This window comes from Chrysemys picta, chromosome 2, assembly GCF_011386835.1.
Source record: "Chrysemys picta bellii isolate R12L10 chromosome 2, ASM1138683v2, whole genome shotgun sequence".
Classification (NCBI taxonomy): domain Eukaryota; kingdom Metazoa; phylum Chordata; order Testudines; family Emydidae; genus Chrysemys; species Chrysemys picta.
The window spans coordinates 85,985,828-86,000,068 of NC_088792.1; the positions used below are offsets into that span (position 1 = coordinate 85,985,828).

Here is a 14,241-nt window from a genome sequence, read left to right on the forward strand (position 1 = left end):
ATGCATGGCTCCTAAACTTTCTGATTAGTTTGCAATGGAATATATTCCACAGCTGCATTTTATAGCAAATAAAAAATAAATAAAAAACCCCACACAACACACCACTCTGCTAAGAACTTAAGTACATCAGCTTAACCACTTAATGTTTCTTTTCCCTACAAACCAGATCACCTCCTTTCCCAGATTATCTATACTGTCATCAGAATGTAAGAGCTGACATTTTTACAATGAAGTAACCATTGGCGGTACCAAAATGTTTTTCTATATCTGTCACAACATATACTTATGAATAATCAAAAATTGCTATCTACTGCAGCTGTGGATATTCTGCCTTAAAAAACAAGGAAATGTCTCAGATGTACAGTAGTGGATCCAAAATTTTAAAATGATCCTGTTTATGGATGTGAAAGTCAGATAGAGAGGAGTCACAATACATCCTGAAACTTACTAGTAAGGGTTTCTGTAGCTTTAGCCTACGTAGCATAGCTGGATCCATTACTGAAATGAAAGGTAATGGGGATGCCTTTGCCTGGATCAATCCAGAAGCTGAATTGCATTGAGTGTTCGGGATGTTGTAGATGCTCGGAAACCTTGTCTGCACTGGGAATGTTTTCCTATAATTTCCCACTGTTGCTGCCACTGTCAAGGGTGTTGGTGGTGGCGGCAGCTGGCATTTTAAGTACTGTATCATCTGAACCTGTTCAGAGCAAGATTTGACAGCACTGGTGAAACTAGACTGGTGAAAGTAATGGTGGGAAAATTTAGCAACTATTTTATTATTGTCAGAATAAACTTAGACTTGTGGAGATTGGTTTGCAGAATGGGTGCCAATTCCAATAACCCGGTAAGCTTGTATATTTCACCTTCCCTGCATTGATCCAGTCCAAGGTATCACATCACTTTTTGCATCTGTTTGTGAGCACACCAAACTTTTTATTTTCCTTTTATATATAAATGCGAAGAATTTGCCTTTTTTTTTTTTTAATTTAGTACATCATCCTGGGAAGTGCATGTCACAAACCAACTCCACCTTCACCTTCACCACCTGCCGCATTCTGCACCCTTCTGATGAGCTCACACGAGTCACTCCAAGGTAAGGGTTTTCAGTGACACACACAGTTCAGGGATGCCACAATCCCGTGGGGAGAAAAAAGCAAAGGAGTGGCGTAAGCAAGGGGATAGTAATGATATGCATGGGGATGGCGGAGAGAGGGAATAACAAACCCGAAATGCGTTCTACCCTTCCTCCAATTCCCTGTCAAATCTCTCAATCTCCTCCCATTCTAACAGCAGCGGCTCCAGGCACCAGCACTCCAAGCGCGTGCCTGGGGCGGCAAGCCGCGGGGGGTAGCTTGCCAGTCCCTGCGAGGGCGGCAGTCAGGCAGCCTTCGGCGGCGTGCCTGCGGGAGGGCCGCCAGTCCTGTGGATTCAGTGGCGGGTACACCAAAGCCGCGGGACCGGCGAACCTCCCGCAGGCATGCCCCTGAAGGTAGCCAGCCTGTCTGCCTGCCATGCTTGGGGTGGCAAAAAAGCTAGAGCTGCCCCTGCATTCTAAAAGGATGTGTAATGCCTGACTTTACAAAGCCAACTGAGATATTGCAGAATCTACCTCCTGCTATTCAAATCTGGCACAGGTTAGAAGTGATTAACAGTTGCTTCAAGTCTCTTGGCCTAGTGGTATGCTACAAATATTTGAACAAAGGGCTTCCATAAAAGTGCATCCACTGTCCCCAAAACTGGTTATAAATCCTAAGTACCAAATGTGTGAATGGTCTGAGGGTAACACTCACCCCAGTGCAGAGCACCAGCACAAGGAGCCCTCTGTCCACTTAAACCCTCTAAATATGCTTTAAGTGAGACTTTAGTGGCACACAGGCTTTGTGCTGCCTCTCTGCACATTTCACCAGTAGAGAGGGTGAGGGACTAATGAGTCTATTCATTTGTTATCCCATTTAAACAAATATTGGCGAGACTAAGATTGTATTATACGTTCATTGGGAAAATATTTGAAAATATCTGGCCCTTGGTACAAGGGGAGCAAATAAATAAATAAAGCAAAGAGGTAATTTTAGAAGTTCCAAAGATCTCTTTCTTCTCTTGAAGAGAGGATTCAGCGCTGGACAGATGGGGGAGGGAAGGGACTCAACCAGCAGCCATGAAATTGTTCAAACGCTCTCTTCAATTTGATGGTGGAATCTTAAGCTCCTGAGAGCCCCCTGCCAAACATCAGAGGGACTGTTCGTAAATGAATTGATGGTCTCAATCTAGTCTCTAGTGAACAGGTCATCTCATAATAATTGGCACTAGTAGGCACCGTGTTAGTCAAAAGGGTTAAGATTTGATGACTAAAGAGGGTGAATGGACTTCACACCTAAAGATGGACCCACTAGAACTAGGTGGAGGCTGGTATGAAAAGTATTTTTTCCATTTAGAAAGACTACACCCAGTTTTCTCCCCCTTCCACCATCTTCAGCCTTCACAAGGGACAGTACCACTGTTTTCCTCATTCGAAAGCCAATTCAGAGATCTAGATTAATGAAGGGCAGTGCTTAGAAATCAAATTGGACCCAAGTACTGGTAGCCAATACAGAACTTTTGAGAACTAGGGGAATGTGAACACCTCCTGGATTGTGGGTATTTGGAAAGGAAGTACAAATTCATTATGGGAAACTGTTTGCACTTACACTTCCGTGTGGTATAAATTAAGAACCGTGCTATGAGTGGCCTTTCCCTTCCAGCACCACCATTTAAAGAAGTTACTTTTATTTTGCTGCAACATCTCTCCTAAAATGTAGACATTGTTGAAGCGCTGTTAATAATAGCCATAACAATCTTCTTGAGATTCATTGGTTACTAAACTTAACAAGTTTGCTACAACCAGTAACTAAACTGAGCTTCATTTTAGCAAATTCTCAGGGACTAAGTTGCCCTGGCCCCATTCATTCAGAAATATGTGATGCTGTCAACAGAACTGTTGGTGAGGAGGAGCTTCTTAAACTATAAATGATTCTTCACAGGTCATGTGAGGAGGAGGATGAAACTGCATTATGTCACGTTATGCTGAGAGGAGATATAGGGCAGACACTATGACCCAACGTGGCAGGGGGTGAGCAAACACTGCCAGCAGTGTCTGTGCTGGCGGGGTCATGTAGAAGAAATTCTAGTGTGTGTGGCACCAGCTAACCCAAAAAGTGTAGATATTTACCCACTCGGTTACATTCTAACCTAACATTCTAACCCAGGTTACATTCTAATCGGACTAAATTTCATGTAGCAAAGCAAGGTGCTGATTTTCCTAGACCTTATCCTGAAGCTGTCCCTAGTTTGAAGCACTTAGGCGCCTTTGGGTCTTTATTTGTTTTTGTTTTCGTGATTGTATTTGGGGTACCCTGAAGTGGTTTTGTTGGGTGGGCAAAGTATTGCCAATTAAGGCAATGCTAAGAAAGTGATGCCAATATAAAAGTTGTTTTCATGCAGCACTGGCTCTCTGTTGCATTTTAATGTGTATCTGCAATGACAGCACAGCAGAAACGTAAGCCTGAGTTTCTAGAAATAAAATCAAATTGGAGATGGAAGGAGTGTGGCGAGAGGGCATACTCGACAATAGGGTAGTCACTAAGGAGGCCAGAAGCAATTTAGTCTATAATTTGAAATGAAACAGAATACCTATGACAGTGGTGGGTTTTTTTTTGTTTTTTTTTTTAAATAGGGCTTCTTTTAAAAATTGACCATTATCTGTAGTGTCCCAAGTTTAGTTTCCAACATTTCTTTGGTTTCCCACTAAAAATCAGTTCACAGAGTAAACTTTCTCCTGTTTTCTCTATTCTCACGCTTTTGTACCCCCTACTCTTAGCCAGTTTAGGAGATGTATTATAGTGGTTGTCATGTTGTCCATTGCTCTTAATGTCACCAAACTAATCAGAGGTATGAAGATTCAGCTTTAATCTATTGCCATAGGAAAAGTTCCTCACTAGCCTCCCCCCTTTCACAGCCTTGCACTGTGTGTATGTGTGTGTACACATTGGTGACATGTGTTATCTTCCCAGCTACGATGAGAGGTCCTCCCCCAACACTGCTCACTGCCCAGACAAGCAGTGAGGAAATGTAATGAGTGCGGACCAACCACAGCAAATCTGCATGTCAAGCTATTTGGCACTGCAGACAAGTGCTGCACTTACAGGTAAAAGCCACCAGGTGGTGCAAGAAAATACATTCCAGAGTAGCTGAGAGAGGATGCTTTTCAAATTATGATGGATAAACTGCTTTAGCTATTCAAACACTGTGCTTTTCTGCACTTCATATCTGGCCTTATTTGGATTTCCCTTTGACAAACTACAGCTACAGAGTAAAATGCAGTAGCCCCTTGGGACTGATATGTTCCCTTTCTAGAATAGTCGACAGATCTGTGGTGTTATGGGTCCACTGCTGAGATGCAGGGAATCCCAGCAGAGCAGAGAGTGCAGTGCATGGGCTGCTACCTGATCTTCCACAGCAGAACTATGCTGGTCCTGCTTGTGGAGGCCTTACTTGGCCACAGAAAAGGGACAGGACTTGGACTTCCTTAAATGGTACTTATAAGCTTGAAAACAATGCTTTTAATGATGGGTGCTTTACAACTGTCTTAAATAAATAAAAAGTCACCATGTTACACCCTTTCAGGGTATGTCTAGTCTAGAGTTTGTGGTCCTGTCTTCATTCAAGTTAATTAATTGCCACATGCCAGGCTGAGTTGGAGTACTTGTGGAGTGCGTCGACTTGCATTTGAAGTAGTGTAAATTAACTTGAGTGAATTGGCAATCCATTACCTAGGTCTGGTCTACCCTGCAGACTTACATTGGTATAACTACTTCACTCAGGAGTGTGAAAAATCCATACCCCCTGTGCAACGTAGTTACACCGACCTAACCTCCCGGGGTAGACAGCGCTATGATGGTGGGAGAGCTTCTCCCGTTGACATAGCTACCGCCTCTCAGGAAGGTGGATTAACTACGCTGACAGGAGAGCTCTCTCCCATTGATGTAGAGCGGCTTCATTAAACCACCACAGTGACACAGCTGCGTCGAAGCACCGTTTGAAGTGTAGACCTGCCCCTAGAGTTAAAATAGGACCAGTTTCTGCAAACCCTACGGTATTGTCTGCATGGGAGAAAAAGGTGTGTTTTTTGATTTGGGGCTTGTCTGCACTTGGAAATGTACCAAAATAATCATTCCAGAATAGCTTTTTTGGTACATTTACAGGAGTACACAAGCCTTTAGCTTAACTCAGTTGAACCTCCCCCTTAGCGTCCATGTAGACAAAGTGTAACCCTTTTAAACATTCTTAAAGGGGCTAAACTGTCTAGGCAGCCATTAAGGGGAGTTGAACTGGATTGAAAAAACATTTTTTTGCTCATCAAGACGTGGCCAAAGAGGCTGAATTTCAGTAAAGGGTGAGGAGATCCCTATAGTTGGAAATCGCTCTCTAAAGTCTGTAAAGCATTTTGGAATTCACCTGTATGAAGATGTGTATTTGAAGTGTTACCTATATTTGTGGTAGGGCATGCCTAGAACACTGTGAATGGGGTCTTATCCAGTATCCACTGATAATACGAGCCTTCCTTTTGACTTTAGTAGGTTTCAATAGGGCTCATACAGAGGTAAAGTTATTTTGTTATGTAAGGTGTTCTCTAAGACAGCAAGTTTTTAAGGGTGACCACAGTATGCCTGCAGGGTGCTGAAGGTGCAGGGCCTCAGAATTTGCACTTAGGCACACTGGATCCAGATTGTAACTCTTGTCACCACTGTCCTTTTAATTCTTCAGAAATGCAAGTTAAGTTGAATCCCCATTCATGTGAGAAGGACCAGCCACCGGGGAGGGGAAAACTCATCAAAATTAGTGCCATAGGTTATACATTTTTTTTAACCAATAGAATCAAAAATGCTGTTGGTCAGATACAAGAAATATGCCTGCATGTATGTTTACAGTGTTTGTTGCCTGTGTTTTTATATTTAATGTGCCGGTTGTTCCTGACCTGCACCTGGGATTGTTTTGTTTCTTTAGATGGGAGAGGGTTGGGCAGGGGACGTTCAATTCTTTCCCTGGTTCAAGACTATGCAAATAAGCATGAAATTTGTGGACACCAAGCATAATAAAACTGACCCATATTGTATTTGGTTTGCTGCTGAGTTATTGATTACTCAACTAACAAACTATTGATAATCAGTGGCCTGCTTTTTTCAAAGGTGTGGAGTACCTAATGGGAGTCTTTCTGGTAGCGAGTAGTCAGCACCTCCGAAAATCAGGGCCCAAGTCTTTTTTTTTTTCCCCCCTTTTTTTGCTCAGTTTAATAAAAGGGCTTGTTTTAATCAGACAGATGGTGAAAATACCAACTCCCAGCTTCTCCATTACTACCACTTCTGCAGCCAATTGATCATAACGGGTTCTGCTTCCCACCTGCTTCTCTTGTGGGATAGTAAGATACAGCGTTACTGGAACCATTAGCAGTTTGGTGGGTGGGGAGTTGCCACTCTGAGCCATATCCTGGTCTCATTCAAGTCAGTGGTCAAACTCCAATTTACTGAATCCTTGCCCTATTGAAGTCACTGGGAGTTAGGGCCACGTACTGATCCCATTCTAGTCAGTGGCCAAAGAGGAAACGCTCTAGCAGCTGAAGTATTAAAGACCATTTATTTGTGGTTATGTCCAAGGATGTTTGGTGCGGGGTGCTGGGAAATCATTAATCCAGCCATTCTGGACAAAAATGGTGTTTAAAGCTGAGCTCCAGACGTTCAAAGTGATGATCTTTGGGGGGGAGGGATAGCTCAGTGGTTTGAGCATTGGCCTGCTAAACCCAGGGTTGTGAATTCAATCCTTGAGGGGGGCCACCTAGGGATCTGGGGCAAAAATCTGTCTGGGGTTTGGCCCTGCTTTAAGCAGGGGGTTGGACTAGATGACCTCCTGAGGTCCCTTCCAACCCTGATATTCTATGATTCTATGATCTTTAGAACTCAATGTCCTGTATCCAGCGTTCCCAAGAGTTGGCAGATCTTTTGCATCGGCTTTTCAGGCTCCCTTATAAATGGAATACTTGTTCATGTTGAAAATCCTTACCCGGGCTCATTCATTCACCTTTTCTTCCTTTGTTTTCAGCCTTAATGCAGCACCTACTCCAGCTTGCGGCAGCCTTGGCAATTTGAAAGGCACCCCGGTCGCTACCCCATGCACTCCTCGGCGTCTAAGCTTGGCAGAATCCTTCACTAACCTTCGGGAATCCACAACTACGATGAGCACATCCTTGGGCCTGGTGTGGCTGCTTAAAGAACGAGGGATCTCAGCAGCAGTGTACAATCCGCACAGCTGGGACAGGGCCAGCAAGGGCACCATCCTGAACCCGTACTCTCCTAAAATGGCGATCATTCCTTCCACTCCTCCAAACTCACCTATGCAGACTCCCTCTTCTTCCCCACCTGCTTTTGAGTTCAAGTGCACCAGCCCTCCTTATGACAACTTCCTTGCTTCCAAACCTGCCAGTTCCATTTTGAAGGAGGTGAGAGAGAAAAAGAACATCAGGAACAGTGAGAGTCAGACCGACGTGTCTGTCTCCAACCTTAACCTTGTGGACAAAGTAAAGCGGTTCGGGATTGCCAAAGTAGTTAGCTCGGGGCAAACGCAAGCGCCTCCCTTAACTGATGACGAGGGACCTCTTCTCTGTGGGGCACAAGGCCCAGTAAGGGCCTTTGTTCCCCGAGGCTTGGCCTCAGAAGGCCTTCAGTTGGGCTGCCCTTCTGCAACAAGTGCCATTGGGGGTATTCAGCTGAACACTGGCATTCGAAGGAATCGGAGCTTCCCAACCATGGTGGGGTCCAGCATGCAGATGAAGGGCCCTGCAACTCTCACTTCTGGCATCCTAATGGGAGCCAAGCTCCCTAAGCAAACTAGCTTACGATGAAGAACTTAATTTTTATGGCTGGACTTTTAAAGAAATACCAAGAACCCGCCTCCAATTTTTTTTTTCTTCCATTGCCTCCTGAGTTTGACAAATCAACTTTGTGCCTAATGGGAGAAATGTGTAAACTTTGTACAATTTGTAAATATGTACCAGATATATTGTAACTAATTTGTTTATTTTACTGTTCAGTTGAGTGCAAAATGTTCTGACGCTGCAGTTGCTGTATTAGGATTTAACTTGCTAACCTTCTGAAAGGTGTGTTTTTTTGTTTGTTTGTTTTTTTGAAGATGCACTGAAAAAAAAAAATTCAAGGATACAAGAAAATGAATTCTGTAGCTAGCCTAACCTGACCTAGCATAGCAAGGTTATTGACCATGTTATCTGAAACATTGGAATAACAGCAGCAGGGAGCATTTGTGCTTCGGTAAGTGCTAAACAAAGTAGTCAGCTTAGCATCTGTGTTAATTTCATTTTGCCCTTGTGGATGAAGTGGGTTATCCAAGCATATGGCTGTTATGCTTGAATTGATGAGACATTTTTCTGTTTTGTTTTGTTTTTCCTGGTATGATAAACTTGAATTAGTACTATGTTTTGAGGTCAACAGGCCTGCTACGTGCCTGGAAAAATGACACATTTCCACTACTGCTGTTTCTTCTGGCACATCTGTATTCTGTGTGATTCACTTTATTTTTTTCAATATTGCACTGGACTGTGGAAGGAAAAATGCTTTACGTTGTATTCTCTTGCTGACACTGAAAATCACACCTTACAAACAATCCTTAAAGAGACTAGTTTTCACACTTCACAAGATAACATGGCAACCACTTCCTGGGAGCCAGAGTCACTGAACAGTTTGGAAAACCGTCTTGTTTGAAAAGATCGTTTAGCAAAAGCAGTCTTGGAAAAAGGTGTGTTCTTGAAATATGCAGGGAAGAACCACAAACGTATTTAGTAACAGAATATGGTACAAGCAAGGGAAAGCAGCTTTTGATCTTATATTTGACTTTTCGCTACAGGTTTTATATATAAAGAAAACAATCCACTAAGTGGTTTTATAACAAGGTGAGAATATTTTCTACTTAGCTTTCATCATTTTTCATAGAAACCTGTTTCCATCCAGGTGTTGTAAACTTGCCAGAAGTAACAGCCATTTGAAAACATTTTTATTCTCCTGCTATAATAAGCCCATGTGCTTTCAATCAGGAAAGCCCAGTATTTGTTAGAATTTTCTTTCCTGTCCCTCCCAATTTTATGTAAGGTGCTTGCAAGAATATTTGTTAGCTCTTAAAATAGAAATGGACAAAAAAGATCTTATTTCTGTAGCCAAGAAAAGATTTTTTTGAGCTTTCATTTAAAAAATCAGCATCTGCTTTTTTCCTTGTAGTCTCTGTGAAGTTTAAAATCAAGCAGCCAGTTTATTTATTGCCACCAATACTGCACTACATGTAATTGCCATGAATTGCCATTTGTACCAGACTGTTACTAAATCATTAGCACTGATAATTTCTTGTATAAATGGAACTGTCTTTTAGTCTTTGTGACAAGAGAAGGATGTCTTTGAATGAAGTAGATATTACAATAGTGCAATGATATTTTGAGAGAAAACACATGAGCCAAATACTGCATGTGTTTGAAGACTTCTATTTATTCTATGAACTTTAAAAAAAGTTTTAGTATAATGTCATCAGCTCTATTTGCTGTTGTATATGTGCACTTATTGCAAGTAACTTTAAATATCTTTTTATTTGAATGTATCTTTAAAACTAGATAGAATAACAATTAGATCTGAAAAATAATTGAGTTATATGGGCCATTTTATGTACCCAGAGAGAGAGAGCAATACCATATGAGAATTAAAAATGTAAAACTAATCATGCAATTTGGAAAATATTATTATTTAGCCTTTAAATCAACAGTAGGAGCTGTCCAACCACCAGAAAGCAGCTGTAACACATCAGAAAGATAAAATTTAAATTTTCTTCACTAATGAATATCAATAAAACAAAATAAAAGTTATATTGTTGTGTATTATTCAGCTTTATCCTTGGGCTTTTAAGGTGATAAATACTTTCACCTCAAAATGCCATATTGCTTCTTGAGTTATCAAAAAGAATGTAAGCTAATGTGGCTTTTAATGTCTGTGATTACTAAACTATGCTAAATATAAAACTGGTAAAAATTAACAAAAAAAGGGAAGGGGAATTATGAAGAATTATTTTTCTCAGTATTTTTCAACCAACTGGATGAAGTTTTGGTTGTTGGTTTTTTGGTTTTTAATTGAAACCTTTTGTCCAGTAAAGCCCAAGCCCCAGGAAGATAATAAATTTGGACTTTATACAGTGTGTGTATATATTCTGTTCAGAGCAGGTTCATGAACTTTCGCTGGGTATGGGCTATATAAAAATGGTACTGTTTAAACATCAAAGTATAGAGATGGTGTGAGGCCAGGGGAGTCCAGCAGGGACCTGGGTCCGGTCTAGTCATATTTTGTATCTTCATTATTGATTTGTAAGAGGAAATAAACACCAAATTAATGAAATTTGCAAGTAATATTAAATTGAAAGTAGGCACAAATACCAATGAGGGCAGAGTAATAAGACAAAAGGATCCATAGAGATTGGGGAGGGAGAAACCTGGAGAATAGTAATGCCAAGAGAGACTTGGGAGGATTTGCATCATATCAAATTAGACATGATTTTGCAATGTGATTTGGTAGCTGCAAAGAAAAGATGGGTGCAGTTACAGGCTGCATACATAGAGACATCCTATCAGTGAATAGAGGGTAATAGATTTCCTCTCTACAGCTCCACTGCAACTCCGCCAGAAATTGTGTTCAGTTCTAGGAATCTCATTATCAAAGATAGTGATTAATTGGAAGGAGTTCAGTGAAGAGGAGTTCTGGAGGGACCGACTGATGCGAACAGACTGTGTTAAGTATGTACAACTCCAGCTCAGAGATGATTGTGTTGATGAGGGATAGAAGTTAGACGTTTGAAGGGTGTAAATGGGAAGTTATTTTTTAGCATATGAGGGGGGTGCATAGCCAGGAGTATACTATAGCCCCAATACTGTTTTTGTTCCTCCCCCCTGTGATGTTTTGTCTTAAACTAGATTATAAGCTCTTCTGTGAGGCTGGGTCTGCCTTTTACTATAGGTCTATACAGCACCCAGCACGATGGGACTCCAACCTAGTTAGGGCCTCTTGGCAAAAGTACAAGCCTGCTTAGCTTTTAGGAATCTTAATGGGTCAGGATGGGTGAATGGTCTAGAAATTATTTTGACATTTCACAACAATCTTCCTTACAGTGGTACAATTCTGATTTAGGAGGGATCTCTAGGACTAAGCTTTCGCATTTCCGTTAAAAACTTCTCTACTTATAATCAGAGAGCTCAGTCTCCCAGAGAAAGCATTTCTCTTTGGATTCATTTTGTACAGTAACAAAAACATTGTCCAGAAACACCTGGCTGTAAAACCTGGACCAGAACTCTTCTCATATGTCATGGAATTAATTGTTTCCTTTAACTCATGTGGAGAAACAAGGGCCTGGAACTCTCTTATCTTCACAGAAAGCTCTGGGAATTTCAGTGCTCTTCCTTGTGGGATAACCCTCTTGTCCCTTGAAAGATTTTTAATTTTTTTTCTGCTGGACCCTGTTTCTCCTACAGTCTGTCCATGCCCACTTTCTCAGCACATGGAAGGTGACAAGCATTGTAAGTGCATCTGAAGAAGTGGGTTTTTTACCCACGAAAGCTTATGCCCAAATAAATCTGTTAGTCTTTAAGGTGCCACCGGACTCCTCGTTGTTTTTGTGGATACAGACTAACACGGCTACCCCCTGATACATTGTAAGGGCATATGATAAATACATGGCAGACATAAATGAAAAGCAGTTCCCTTAAGCAGTGGGAGGAAAAGCATGGCTTCCAGAGTGGTGCTCATGCGTGGGTTTAGCAGGGTGTTAACAAGGCTGCCGAAGTTTCACAAGCAATAGCAGAAAATGGTGCAGAATGAAAAAATAATGTATTGTTATGCAGGGCGTTGGTTGGAAATTTATTGAAGTTGGTGGGTGGAACAGCTGCCCTTCATTCAGAATAAATGTAAAAAGCAATTAAGCTCCTTAATAGAATAGATATGAGAAACAATAGGTGCCTCTGCCCAAAATGCAGGCTACTTGCAAGGTCAGTCAGGAATCTGAGCTATGTGGGCAGAAGGGTTTCACTGGGAACTGATTGCAAATGCAAGAGGCTGCATATTGTTTGATGAGGTGTGTGTGTGTCAGAGAGAGAGAGAGAGAGAAGGCAGCAAGGAAGCCCAGAGACGGCAAAAAAGCACTTTTAGCATGATCCTGAGAAAAAGCTGAGAGGTTTGGGTAAAGTGCTGGCTGAAAAGAGGCTTGGAACTATGAGCAAAGAAACTGTCTCCAGTTGTTTGATTCTGCCTGTGTTCAGGGAAACAGGACTTTGTGTACACTTTTTATAAATAAATAGGGTTGCACCAAAGAAATACCTGGCTCTCATCAATTTCTCCCCTTAACGGAAACCTGCAAGAACCCAAATATCGGCTAACCACTTGGGTCAAAAAGAGATAAAAATGTTCAATTTGCAAGCATTGTATGTAACTTTTTAGGGTGTAATTGGTGAAAATTGTTTTCTTTTTTAAATGTAAATGGACTTGAATGTTGATGGTCCCGTGAATCCCTACATTTCAAGAGATTATCTAAAAATCCAAATGCAGAAACTGGCTTATTTTCCTGTTGGGATAAAGAAGTTGTATCAGAGATACTAAGGTCACTTTTTGACCTGATCTGTTAGGCCTTTCCCCTCTCCTTAAAACACTGATTCGTTGTGGCCTATAAACCCTACTCTTTCTCTTTTACTAACAGTTTCATTAATACCTACACCCACATCTCTCTCTTCAAATTTACAGTCCCTAAGCAAAGCAACCACATGATCTAATCATTGATAACCTTTCTTCTCCCTACCCTACAGTGTTTACTATCCTACACCATGTTACATGCCCCATCTTGCAATATGTGCAGAGATAGGTGTTTGTGCAGAGCCCCGTTGAAGTCTATGGGGCTTTGTGCAAACAGAGGGACCTACCTGCTTCCCTCTCCTTGTAGGGTCAAAGCATTAAGCTCTTTGGGACATTTTCTTTTACTTGTCTGTAAAATGTTTTGTGCATTTATGCGTCCATCAAAATAAAGTATTAACTATGAGTAGTAAGATGGTATACCAGATAAGCTCTTCTTTCGTTGGCTTCTAGTATCAGAGGGGTAGCCATGTTAGTCTGGATCTGTAAAAAGCAACAGAGGGTCCTGGGGCACCTTTAAGACTAACAGATGTATAGCAGCATAAGCTTTTGTGGGTGAATGCCCACTGACATGCGTCTGACGAAGTGGGCATTCACCCACGAAAGCTTATGCTCCAATACATCTGTTGCTTTTCATTGGCTTGTGTGTTTTCTCCAGATATTGAAATGGATGAAGTCTGGATCTTCTGGCATCCCATGATACCTTCTCCACTTGACCAGGTTGGATTAGTGTGATTTTTCGAGTTCTGTTAGTCGCCTCTGTCTGTGATGGAGCAAAGAATACTGCTGCAGAGATCTAAGAAAAAAAGCAAGGGATGATGCTTCAGTAATCTTCACAGGAAACAGGAAAGGCAAAAGAAATGAACTTACTGTAGAAATTATGAAGGTAAAATTATTAAACTATTACACTCAAGGAAGGGATTTGTAAAATCAATAATATGTGCCATAGCACGTGAGAGGAACATTCGCCTCACTGGTAATAGTGCAGTTCCCTGCTCAGTTCCAAACCAGGCAAACTGTACTGTCATGTTGGATAACACTTTGAGAGATACTAACTACCCACTGGGGCCCTAAAGGAGCCTGTTTTAAGAAAGACAAATCTCCTGCAGCATTCTTAGAGAAGATACCTATTTAAGGTACCTATTTTAAGACATGCAGTTAAATAATCCCGAAGGCTTAAAAAAAAAATTGGGTTCTCAGCACCCCTAACATCTAACACTACAGCTATCTAACACTACATGGCTGGTTTTGGGTCAATGACATTAACGTTTTAATACTCCTCATGGAATTTGTCTCCAGTTTTACAAAATTTACACAGTCGAATTTATTTTAGGCTCGAGATTCCTACCATCTTTTGAGCTCAAAACAAACAGGTGTAATAATTTATTTTCCTGACTCTGCCTCCTTGTTTGTTTCCATTCAAGACAGTGATGTACCAGAGCAGTCGAAGTGCTATCCACTGCCTTCCTATCGCCACCAGAGGGCACTCTGTGACCTGTAC

The 14,241-nt window shown here is 41.5% G+C and overlaps 1 protein-coding gene across 5 annotated transcripts in view; it reads left to right on the top strand.

Annotated features, from left to right (window-relative positions):
- Positions 1–9,943, top strand: part of LOC101953448 (trafficking kinesin-binding protein 1) — a 60,050-nt gene extending 50,107 nt beyond the window's left edge. For 4 of the 5 annotated variants that reach the window (XM_024107956.3, XM_024107962.3, XM_024107970.3 and 1 more), the window contains 2 exons: positions 991–1,093; positions 7,129–9,943. In XM_024107956.3, coding sequence (XP_023963724.2) covers positions 991–1,093; positions 7,129–7,927 — 902 coding nt within the window. In that variant the 3' untranslated portion in view covers positions 7,928–9,943. Of the gene's footprint in view, positions 1–990; positions 1,094–3,017; positions 3,107–7,128 lie in introns of all 5 variants that reach the window. The other variant, XM_024107973.3, reaches the window with a different exon arrangement.
- Positions 9,944–14,241: the final 4,298 nt, after the last annotated feature.